The following is a 12,395-nucleotide window of genomic DNA, read 5'->3' as shown; positions in this document are numbered from 1 at the left end:
AATATGAGAAAAGCAAAATAAAGAAATATAAGCAGCACATATTGCAATGAGGTGCAGGCTTGCCGGTCAGGTGATGTGTGGTACACGCAGACAAACGCTGCAGAAACATGGTGTACTCCTTGTTTTCCAATGACTTTCTGAGCTCAGTTGTGTATTTTGTCTTTTATAGAATTACTCTGTTAGTAGATATCAGTGTCGACTTTCTATAAACGTAATAAGTGGACTGAACTCGACTTTATAATAACAACCCCAGTGACCTTTATATTCCTACTGAGTCCCGCTTTTCAGCTGCAGTTCATGAGAACTGTTTGCTGATGCATGGTAACAAGGCTCCTCCATATCCTTCTGTTGTTTCCCTAACATGACGATAACCTTAACTTCAAGTCATCCCCACTGAGCTTCCTTCACCTGGTTGTCCTTTGGTCTGGACTTGACCTCATTGTTTGCAAGTCTCCCATTAACCATCCTTTTCCTCTCTCTACCGACAGTTTCTTGTTTCTTCAACTTCACAACCCCATCGGGCGTGCTGCTTTCACCCAACTACCCCCAGGAGTACGGCAACAGCATGCACTGTGTGTGGCTTATCATAGCCAAGCCCGAGAGTCGCATCAACCTAGCTTTCAACGATCTCAGCCTGGAGAAGCAGTTTGACTTCCTTTCGGTGAAGGATGGGGGCAAGGCTGAGTCGCCCATCCTGGGTACCTTCTCGGGTGACGTGGTGCCATCGCCCATTACCACCAGTGGACACGTTGCCAGGCTGGAGTTTCTCACTGACCACACCAACACGGACCGTGGGTTCAACATAACATTCACCAGTGAGTACACGGTACCTGGTCCACGGTACCTGGGGTGGGGGGGCATGCTGGCTTCTGCTCCACACAATTCACCGCCAGTACACTGACCATGTTTATCGATTAATTTCACTTAGCCACCTATGCATTTTCCACAGAATATCTGCATGATATTCTGTCATATTTAAATTTATTAGGACACATCTGAGCATCGTGTTGAATTTTTCAGCTCTTGTCCAGGTTGTCCAATCTTATTATCTGCTAGATTTTTTCCATGACCAAAGCCATACACAATACCTAGATGCCTAATTTAAAGTCTTCTCTCTTCATATTTACAAAGACATATGACATGTGCAGCATAAAATCAGAGCAGAACATTTCAAATTCTCAGTGACATTTAGAATTTGTATTTATAGTCCTAAGGACAAGTTAGAGAGTTCTTAGGGAAGAGCTGTGGTCTTCATCAAAGTTGTGAAATTAGAGACACTCTGATTAGTCAAATACACACACACACACACATTTTCAGAACCGCTTGTCCCATACGGGGTCGCGGGGAACCGGAGCCTACCCGGCAACACAGGGCGTAAGGCCGGAGGGGGAGGGGACACACCCAGGACGGGACGCCAGTCCGTCGCAAGGCACCCCAAGGGGGACTCGAACCCCAGACCCACCGGAGAGCAGGACTGTGGTCCAACCCACTGCACCACCGCACCCCCTGATTAGTCAAATAACACATGCAAAATTGTACATACCTTTATTCCACATAATGTTTAAATATTTGCAGTGAAGGCTGGAAATAGTATGCGACCCCTTCGATTTAGTGACGTGGAACTTCCTTTCACAGCAAAAACCTCAGCCAAGCTGGTGATCGGAGCGCTGTAACTCATAATTTCTGACACTTTCTAATATTATTTAAATCCAGGCCATCATATTGTCCAAATAATATGGCCTTTAAACTTTGAATAGCATGTAATATCACCATATTGTTGGATTCCTCTAGAACACATTCACCAGCGAGCCTCTTCCTAATGTTGGCAATTTCACACAACAGCAAGGGAAGATGTCCCAAATAATACATTTATTAGCACGTTAATAAACAAATGGATAACATGGAGCGTGGCTAATTGGAGCCGACATCACGGCAGTCGCGCTCTCCAGTCATGTGACTCGGCCGACACCCTCACGTGGGTGGGCCACGTTCCGTCATCCGTGTTAATTAAGAAGATGACAAACTCCATTGGGGAGATTGCTGGGTTTTTAATAAATATGAGGATGGTGATGGATGAAGCTCGGAGCAGGCTTGGGTGTGTCTCCTCCGCGAGGGGAATTAATCCTGCGGGTTGGCACATGCCCCCTCTCTTGCGCGTGGAGACATCTGTGGAAAATCGAGGTGCTGTCCCGGGTGATGCATCGACTCCTCGGTTGCCATCGACGTTGCCTGCACCTCCTCAAACCTGGTAATCAAGTGGAAAAGTTTGGGAGCAGTATAAATCAATCCTCCATGCTAAGTGAAACAAATTAGATTGCTAGAGGAACCCAAAATAATAGGCGGCAGCAGAAAAGTAAGTTCATCGAGCTGTAACTGTAGTTACCATTGTTGTTGTTCACCTCGACTTTGTGATTTGAGGTGTATGACGAACCATAGCTGCTGCTCTCCAGTCAAAGCTGGGCCTACAGTGAGCAATTCAATCGACTGACCTGGGATCTCTTCCTCCGTCCCTTCACCCCCTTAAACTCCTTGGCCACCACAGCCTTTCGGCACAATGAATGCCCCGACCCCGGCGTCCCTGTCAACGGCAAGCGTTTCGGCGACAGCCTGCAGCTGGGCAGCTCCATGTCTTTCACCTGCGAGGAGGGATTTGTGAAGACGCACGGCTCTCAGACCATATCTTGCATCCTGAAAGATGGAAACGTGGTGTGGGACAACGCCGTGCCTCGCTGCGAAGGTGAGCTCCTGTTCCTCGCAGACGGATAGACTCCGCCCCCACCTCCCCCGCCCTGGATTTTGCAACCGAATGAGAGAATGATAGGACATGAGCTATCCTACGGTTCTATAGCATGTAGGCAAAAATCATAAAATGAACTATTAACGATTTTGATAGCTGTAATTATGATAATGGTGATTACGGTCACGATTTTGGTCGTCTTAATCGATCGATCAGTTTTGTACACAAATACACGTTGTTAAAAACGGTTTTGCTATGACTAAGAGCAGCATGGGAGATGCTGACTGGGAGCTGCAGCAGATATTACCAGAGGAGGATAGAAGAGTTACAGATGTGTGCAGATTGCTAAGCTAATGTGTGTGGGATGCGTTTGCATGCTGCGCAGTTGTGGCTGGCCATTTGCACCAGATGGTTATAGCACTTGGCAGCCTGGTGTCTGCGCTCCATTTTTATTCATTACACAAGTGTAGACAAGCATATCTAAACTCGCTCAAGGAAATTTGTCTCCTTCCCCTCGGAAAAAAAGTAAAAACAAAAATGAGAAAGAAAAAAAAAAACGAGATACATTTAAGCCTCCATGTGTGGCATATTTGCGGTGCAAATTCCTTAAATTCCTATTAAGTTTGCTTTTTTTTTTTCCTGTGGTTGCCATTATGATTTACATCTGGGAAGTTATGATTCCAGATGTGCGTGCTTCTCTCTTCCCTGCATTACTTAAATGGTGATTTAATTTTATAGCAATTTAACATTTCGAGTTTATTTTTTTCTTTTTTTGCCTGTCATAAGTGCTCTCCTGTCATGTCGCCGATCGATCGATGTATTTAAATCCCCCTGCAGCCCCTGGTGAACTAGCCCCGGACTGGCGGAGAATCAGCCCCAATGGCGGCCCCGAGGCGAGCTGTGTCGCCTCGTTAAAATAGTTTGATACACCGTTCCCATGCCGACCGGGGTCTTCGGTCTGAGCCCGAGGACGGAACAAAACGAGGTCCTATCCCCAGCTCCGTTCTGCGTGGTGACAAACCGGGTTAAGTTCTAATGTAGTGATGAACAGCTACACGTCACGTGACATTGCAATGAATGGCAACGCAGCAGTTCCAGAAAACCAACCTGGACTTGTGAACAAAAGCAGCCTTCTGTTGGACCCTTCCATGAGATACTTCATACGGGAGCTGGGTAGGATTTTCAGAAGCGTTAGTGTTATTGATGCTGTTGTTGGTTTAGCTCACGCCTTTGTCCAAGATCACTTAGAGTAATAGGTTCATACAATACAAAAAGTACTTACAAGCTTAAAGCTTACAGCTTTACCCTAAAGTCAACCTTGCATCGAAAAAGAAACATTTTGGAATTCGGTGTATTTGTATATAGTGTTCTTGTCCATGAAGTATCAGGCCACATGCGGATGGATGCAGGTAGCATGTTAAAGTCACAAAAAAGAAAGTAAAGGCAAAACAGAAAAATAATACTCTATGCTCATGAAATATAATGAATGAGTACATCTGGTAAATGAGGAGAGGAAAACAAACAAAAAAAAACTTCCCAGCAAAAGAACTGGGAAATAATTAACCTGCCAGGGTCCAAGTACCAGGAGTTGCCCACCCCTCTGGTAAAATCTAAAAAAGACCGTAATGAGCACTGGGATGGGCGCTGGGAGGCACCTTGGTCTGCTAAGTTGCTATAAGAGGTTTAGTTTGAAAAAAGTGTGCTAAATGTAAATGTGCTTTACATTAAATGGTAGATGGATTGGCATGCCCCTTGCAGTGCTGTATGTGGGACACCTTGTCACTGGACATCTCCGGTCATCCCTCTCTGGGGGGTCTGAAGCAGAGACAGCCTCTGGTACATACAAGTTTCTAAGACCGAGAAAATTGCACAGCACGTATATTTACACGTATTCATTTAGCTGACACTTTTCTCCAAAGCTACTTACAGTTATTTACCTATTTATGCAGCTGGGTAATTTTACTGGTGCAATTTAGGGTACGTACCTTTCTGCAGGGTACTACACCCGGAGGGAGGAATCAAACCAAGAACCTTTAGGGCCAAAGACAGCAGCTGTAACCACTATGCTTCCTCTGATATTTTCTCAATATAGATATTTTCCAACCACTGTGCCTTGATCACGGGTCCTGGAGCAGAAGAAGATCTAATCCCGGTCCTTTACGGTAAAGGTGGTGGCTCTAACCACTACACCACCTGCTGGTTCACGGATATCGCGGGATGAAACTGACGCTCTATAGAGAAGAGAATATCTTTTGTTCTGCACTTTGGTGAAAGTTGACATGTGTTTGGGTGCTGACACATCTTAACTGCCCTGCTGTGTTTCTGTTCCCCTCCCTCGTGCTGAGCAGCACCCTGTGGAGGGGAGCTGAAGGCGCTCAGCGGTATCATCCTGTCCCCGGGCTGGCCGGAGCTCTACAAGGAGGCACTGAACTGCGAGTGGATCATCGAGGCTCCGCCCGGCTACCCCATCAAAATCATATTTGACAAGTGAGTCCTCCCTATCTGCGCATACCGGGGGGCCTGCGATTACCCAGCGTGCACCCATACTCCAGGCTGCGTATAATTCCCCTGCTGGCAGGGTTTTAGCTGTCGCGGTCTATTGGATACAGTTCCGAGATCATAATCATTATGGCGGCTGCTCTGTTGGTCCGGCTGTCTCTGTTTGGTTGCGCGCGTGTGTGTGGTAACATTTAGCTACGCGTGTGAACGGCGGCCTCGTCACGCGGTACGGTAATTACAGCGCAGCTCTGCAGTGTGCGATCAAACCAACAACCAACGCGGGTAGGCACATTGTTATATGGGCGACAAAGCGGTATAGTGTAATGTTCCATAACTCACTTTAAGAAGTGGCAAACTCAGCGTTTGTTCCGCTCGCTGGGGGTGGGTTCCCCTGCGTGGACCTTCCGACGCACGCAGACGCACGCAGACACAGACAATGAAGCAAATCTGTGGACGTACACACACGTATTGAAACAATGTGACAGGCACAACCTGCCTTTTGCGCCCACACACTTCTTACACAACCTCATAAAGGTGTGTGAGTGTGTACACGTATGTACACATGATGCGTGGAAATGCAGCGCAGAAGATGCACGTGAAAAGCAAAAACGTGTGTGTGTGTGTGTGTGTGTGTCTCTCTCCACGAAGCTGCTCCCGCCAGCACAGTGTAATCCGGATCGAGGCTCAGTTCTCCGCTGTGTTCTGACGCTCAGCTGTCCTTTTCGTTCACACTTTCATGAAGCTGAATAAAAAATGATTAGAAACATGCAAAAAACATGTTTGCGACTCTTGGATTTTACATAACATCAGAAAAGCACCACGCCCCTTTCCGTTTAACCCGTTTCGTTCAGCTGGGCCGCAGATTTCCCACAAGTCCTGGACGATAGCGAGTGCTCGAAGGATCGAAAATGATGTAAATGTGCGCGTGAGCGTGGTAACGCTCAGAAGTGACTAAGGCCTGTATTGTTTCGATGGCATCTGACACACAACCGTTGATCGACGCAGGTTCCGGACCGAGGTGAACTACGACGTCCTGGAGATCCGAGATGGACGCTTCCCCTCGTCTCCCCTGATCGGAAGCTACCAGGGCACCCAAGTGCCCCAGTTCCTCATCAGCACCTCCAACTTCCTGTATCTGCTGTTCACCACCGACAAGAGCCACTCGGACATCGGCTTCCGCATCCGCTACGAGAGTACGGCCCGTCGCCGCGACTGCATCGTAGGGGCCGGACAATCCGGTTCGAGGACCACCCTCGGCTCCTCCGTAGCTCTTTATTACACGATTTCGGTCATCTTACGGTCGGCGCTGGGGGTTGCAGCTTTAATTCGGCTCCCGTCTCAGCGGTAACCACATCTTGCAGGGCCCGATCTCCCGGAGGCAGCGATTTCCCACAACTTGCCGAACCCCGGCAGAGTTACGTCCACACTCTTTATGAGAGCATGCTGCGCGCTCAGGTTTAGCATCTGTTGTTTACTCTGCCACGATCTGCTGTAATTAAGGGCTGACAAATTCCCGATTATACTGATATGAGGCCTAAAGAACGGTAATGCGTTTAACTCCACGTAACACCTGTCTGAGGTTCGGTTCACTGCAGTGGAGGAAGAACTGGGCTGGATTTTGTTTTATACCTAATTCAGTTTATGCCCTTACATAGAGTGCGCTTTCCTTCTTTAAATAACGTGTCTGGCAACCTGCTAACCCATTTACACCACTGTTTAACAGAAGTGTCGTTTTTCTTTTTTTTAATTGAAGAGCAAGTCATTTCGACAGCCACCCACCACATTACACCGTACTGGTACTTTTACATTTACAATATTGGTTTAGCTGATGCCTTCACACAGAGTAACTTTCAATGTTACATTTGTTTTATGCTACCTACAGTAGCTGGGTGGTTTGTACCGTATCAGTTCAGGGGTAAATATCATGGTCAACGTTACAACAGCAGCTGGTGGGATTTGAACCTGTGGACCTTGATTTTCAAGTGATAGTTCTAACCACTACACAAGCTGCAGGTGCTTTTTGTCCATCCCCGCTATTTTAAGACATGGGTTTTTGACTCGGTTAAACTCAAAAGATCTCAGGTCGGTATGACTGAGACAAGAGTCCGTCCCTCAGGTTAGAGCTTAGGCACTTGGGGCCGTGTTGGCTGAGCCATGATGCCAAACTAGGAAGGAGTCTCGTCACCTTTCGCTGTCCCCTTGGCTTTTAGCACAGGTTTGGACATGTGCCTATCTGTAGGACAAGTGTCTCTGTTGCCACAATCCCGCTGAGATCCCTGCTATTTTCCCTCTTTTCTCTCGAACTGCATCCTAATCCGGCACAATCAGCTGCTGCTGTGACAAAAGTCCACAGAAAAAAAAAGAAACCAATGAAAAAGAGAGAAGAATCCCTACAGTTTATCGAAGCCTAAACGGAACTGACATTGATGTGCCCCTATTAAAACCATTCCCGTCAAGTTAAATCACAGTGTGCCACAGTTTAATTCACAAAATCCATAATTATGGAATAATAGGGGTTGATTCTATCGTGAGATAAGCACATTGTGAGCCAAGTGTGAATCTCAGAGAGGGATATGGGGGAGGGGGCTCAGATTGAGTTAGGTTTGTCTTCTGATTCTGAGCTCATGCCTTTTTATACCTGTATGAGTCATAAACTGCAACCCTCCCCCACCCCCTCTCCAGTGCACTGTAAATCTCAGCTTCTCTCTTGTTCCTAAATAATTCAGCGGTGGTACGACTGCAGCGAAAGTCTCTGTTGTCATGTGTGACCTTTCGGAGAGGCCCCGGCTACTTTTAATTTCCTGTGAGCGCAAGACCTTAGAAAGCTTGCGTGATCTGCTGTCAACATACTGCTCAAAACATACTTTCGCATGAACGTGAACATGCGAAATGGAGAATATAAGCACAATAATTGCTGCACTTAAGGAGAGGAATAGATGTTGAATGTGTTTGTTAAACATGGTTTCATATACTCTACATGTGTAAGATTGGAAAGGGGGGTGCTGGGAGCAGAAGCTTGTACAGTGGTCAAAGTTGGTGTCTGCTAATTGAAAGCAATGAGTCTAAATTCCTATTCCTGCTGTAGTACTCTTGATCAAGGTACATACCCTGAATTACTCAAATAAAGACTATATAAATCAGTAATTTTTTAGTAGTTTAAGTCTTAAGTAGTCTTGGACAAAGGTGTCAAATAAAATGTGTATCATTATTATTATTATTATTATTATTATTATTATTAGTAGTAGTAATAATAATAATAAAGGTATTGTAATCTGTACTATCTCAACAAAAATAGTGCAAATCTGCAATGGTAATTTTTCTCTCTCTTCTCGCTAGTTGTCCAACTGCAGTCAGACCACTGCGTGGACCCCGGAATCCCAGTAAACGGTCAGCGCCACGGCCATGACTTCTATGTGGGCGCGCTGGTGACGTTCAGCTGTGACGCGGGGTACACGCTCAGTGACTCCGAGCCCCTGGAGTGTGAGCCCAACTTCCAGTGGAGCCGCGGCCTGCCCAGCTGTGACGGTACGTCCTCCTGCCGCATACCAGACTCATATGGGACACCCAGTGTGTTTTTCAGAATTCATCTCATCTTCTCATGCCCGCACTAATGGTGGGAAGAGGGCCCGGTCATGCAAGTGACCCGGTTATTCCAATGTGATTTTTTTTTTTTAATTACTTTTGCTAAAATGTTTTATTTTAGCTAAAATTTTCGACAAATTTGAATTAAATACAGTTTAATATTGCGCCACAAAAAACTGAAATTAAAAAATAACAAGGTCAGCACTCGGTGGCGACTGTATTTGTTTATAGTCTTTGTGATGCTGAGGGAGGCTTATGGCTGAAATACATTCATGTAAGATTTTTTATTTTTGTATTCACAATAAATAAACAAATAAAACAACTACCATGAGTGCTGGCCTTATTACATTTTATGATACATTTTAATAACATTCTGAGTAAAATGATTTATTAAATACATATATTTTGATGAAGCATGTTGGCAAATCACTTGAATGTGTTTTAAAGAAATTGTAGACAATTTTAAACAAATTGTCCATTTCAATAATAGCACAACATTTCAAAGAGAAATTACTGTTGAATTTAATGACAGACAATTGATGACAATTAGTACCTTGTAATTCTGTGTTTTCTCTATTTGAGTTATTCCGTTGTTTTTGGTTTCCTCCGTATCGGTACATTATTGTTTGCCCCATTTTGCAATGAATTAAATTCGTTTCCTCGGGAAGTCTGTGTTCCACAGGGGACCTGTAAAGCCTGGTTTTAGTGTCCCATCGAAGCGGGCTGATGTCGGTCCGCCGTGTTTATGGGTGTCGTGACTGTTCCTTCGGGGCCCTTCCGTCCTGTGCTGCAGCGCTCTGCGGCGGCTACATCCAGGGGAATTCTGGCACCATCCTGTCCCCCGGATTCCCTGACTTCTACCCCCACAATCTCAACTGCACCTGGACCATAGAGACTTCCCATGGCAAAGGTTTGGAGTGAAGCTGCTTTCAATACGTGACCATCCTGCCAGATTTGAACCTCCTGAGTGCCCCAGTCCAAGGACCTTCGCCCATCCATCTTACTTCATTTTGATGGTAGCCGTATTTTAATCAATGGGCAGAAGTGGACTTCAAATTGTTCTTTGTTACTTCCCCGAACTGGTTCCCGTTGCTTTCTCACAAAACCTTAGAAATTCCATTGATGTCAGTCTGAAACTGCACAGTAGTTAGATCAGCCGCCATGCAATCCAAGGAACGAGTCCCACCTCCTGCTGTAGTTGCCCTTGATCAAGGTACTTAACCTGAATTGATTATAGTAAAAACTACGCTGCAGCATAAAAGGGTAAATCATTAACACTGTACAAAAGCATCAGCTAAATAAATACATGAGAATGTTGCCCAACCCCAAGGACTCAAGTAAAGGATCTGATTGGCTTTCTTATCTGGGAAATGAGTCCATCACTCCCTCTCTCCCTCCGTCATCCAGGTGTTCAGTTCACCTTCCACACCTTCCACCTGGAGAGCCCCCATGACCACCTGCTGGTGACTGAGAATGGCAGCTTCTCTCAGCCGCTGTGGCGTCTCACGGGATCCACGCTGCCCCCTCCGCTGAGCGCCGGCCTCTTCGGCAACTTCACGGCCCAGATCCGTTTCCTGTCCGACTTTTCCGTCTCCTACGAGGGCTTCAACATCACTTTCTCGGGTAGGCGGCCGAGCCCTCCTGGCCTTCGCATCCAGGTCATGTGATCCGTTCTGTCAGCGCTGGCCCTCCGGGGCAATTTTTAGCTGGGCTGTCAGATACATCAGAACTGTATAGCCATTAAAAGTCTGTTTCTCGTTAGTCTCCATAAACACACCTTTGATATATGCAAATGAAATTCATAACCACAAATGATATTCCGTGGATGGGTACATTTGTCTAATCTGCGCGCACATGTCGGATTTCATTTATTCCCCATCCTCCCATCCCCTTATAATTTCTCTTCACCTTTGCCTGACTCCAGAATATGACCTAGAGCCTTGCGAGGACCCCGGGGTGCCCCCCTTCAGCACTCGCAAGGGGCTCCAGTTTGGGGTGGGTGACTCCCTTATCTTCTCCTGCTTCCCGGGTTACCGGCTGGAGGGGCCGTCCCGGGTCACCTGCCTGGGTGGGCGACGCCGGGTCTGGAGCTCCCCTCTCCCAAGGTGTGTTGGTAGGTGGTCACGTGCTTTCATTTTGCTTGGTTAACAATTGACCCCCCAAACACACACCACAACCCCTTCCCACCCCAGGCCCAGCCTAGCCTTGAGGTCAAAGGTCAAACAAACTGAAGGAGAATTGAAATAGAGTGGATGCACAACTCCAGTCTTACCTGAAATTCAAAGTGAGACGACTTATTGTCCTACTAAGCACACTGGCTAATCATGTTACAAACAGTTCTTTCATGCACTTTTTCGGACACAAACATAATTCAGTTGATTTATTTATTTGTCACTGAATTTTCTTCATTTATTTCCTAATATTTCAGTTTTTTGCGGCGCGATCGTCACCTATTTTTACCCTCCGAGCCGAATGATGGAGCCAGTGTTTAGAGCTCCTACGTAGCGTTCGTAAGGGCTGATGGTCTGTGAAAAGACAAGAGATGTTGCACATATTTATGGGATGAATCTCTCGACAGTTAACATTGACTAGAAGTTTGTGGAAACAACATATTTATTTTCAGTCACTTTGAGTTTAAATTTTAATTTAGTTCATAAAAATATCGAAAAAAAAGTCTTAGAAAATATTTTATTGTAGCTACATCAGAGACTTTTACATAACCTAATCTGGAAATAAAATACTTCCGGCACCAGATGTGTTTGTAAGCTGATGAGCCAGACTTATTACCCGATTAAGGAATCGGAAGAGTTGCGATTGACGCAAGGCCGGGATAGCCACCCAATGTATGTGGTGTTACGTATCTCTACAGCGGAGGGATGTAAAGACACTGAGCCAGAATCACATGAAGAAAGGTGCGATGCTTTCACTCTTTTCCCCATAACCGCCTTTCTGGCCTCAGCCATGTATATATGCCCCCCATAGGTCACTGCTTTTTTTAGAAGCAAGAGGACTTTAGCGTCATCTGTTTGGTTCCCAAGGACAACAGTATAAGATTTGAATGTGAATCAGAGCAATAAGAGAGAGAGAGAGAGAGAGCTGCGACATGCCATTATTCGCAGTCCGCACCGTCGCAATTCTCAAATATCTTGCAGGCCAGATTCCTCTGAATTATCGAGCCCAGGAATCGCTGCCGGCTCTGAGCTTAGAAAGCAATTTGTTAACGTTATGATTGTGACATTCCAGTCGAGGCAAGTAATTAAACTTTATTTATTTATTTTATACGTTTTATTTTCCAGCAATGACTTGCTCGCGGTGCCTAAATATTAGCTTATATTGCTCCTGGAACTGGGTCAGGCAATTCCTCAATAAGCAAATGTTTAGATTTTTACTCGGTCAATTTGCCTTCAGTTGTTCCACCATTCCCTAGTAACTTTTTGGTTTTTTTGCAAACCTATAAATACGAGTTGATTCGTTAACGACATGGCCAGGAGAAGTTATTAATGAAAGCCTTCGCTGTTTCAATAGATAGATAGATGCAGCTAATTAGTTCTGAGAAAATATTGTATCTCTGCGCCAA

At 45.7% G+C, this 12,395-nt stretch overlaps 1 protein-coding gene and 1 long non-coding RNA gene across 4 annotated transcripts in view; one reads left to right on the top strand and one right to left on the bottom strand.

Annotated features, from left to right (window-relative positions):
• csmd2 (CUB and Sushi multiple domains 2) overlaps positions 1 to 12,395 on the top strand; it is a 246,732-nt gene that overhangs the window by 154,204 nt on the left and 80,133 nt on the right. For both annotated transcript variants that reach the window (XM_029248162.1, XM_029248161.1), the window contains exons 14-21: positions 489 to 815; positions 2,543 to 2,737; positions 5,086 to 5,224; positions 6,242 to 6,429; positions 8,573 to 8,761; positions 9,612 to 9,728; positions 10,226 to 10,441; positions 10,743 to 10,931. In XM_029248162.1, the coding sequence (XP_029103995.1) occupies positions 489 to 815; positions 2,543 to 2,737; positions 5,086 to 5,224; positions 6,242 to 6,429; positions 8,573 to 8,761; positions 9,612 to 9,728; positions 10,226 to 10,441; positions 10,743 to 10,931 (1,560 nt within the window). The remainder of the gene's footprint in view (positions 1 to 488; positions 816 to 2,542; positions 2,738 to 5,085; positions 5,225 to 6,241; positions 6,430 to 8,572; positions 8,762 to 9,611; positions 9,729 to 10,225; positions 10,442 to 10,742; positions 10,932 to 12,395) is intronic.
• On the bottom strand, positions 1,587 to 6,318 carry LOC114909385 (uncharacterized). Of its 2 annotated transcripts, XR_003797271.1 has the most exons (5): positions 5,576 to 6,318; positions 4,461 to 4,552; positions 3,845 to 4,347; positions 2,490 to 2,636; positions 1,587 to 2,245 (listed from the first exon to the last, which is right to left on the bottom strand). It is a non-coding gene; the product is annotated as an uncharacterized LOC114909385 (long non-coding RNA). The 2 variants fall into 2 exon arrangements; XR_003797270.1 differs by having other exon boundaries at positions 3,845 to 4,552.

The sequence above is a fragment of the Scleropages formosus genome, chromosome 23 (assembly GCF_900964775.1).
Source record: "Scleropages formosus chromosome 23, fSclFor1.1, whole genome shotgun sequence".
Classification (NCBI taxonomy): domain Eukaryota; kingdom Metazoa; phylum Chordata; class Actinopteri; order Osteoglossiformes; family Osteoglossidae; genus Scleropages; species Scleropages formosus.
The sequence above is the reverse complement of the archived record's forward strand: the minus strand, read 5'-3'. Positions and strand labels throughout refer to the sequence as shown.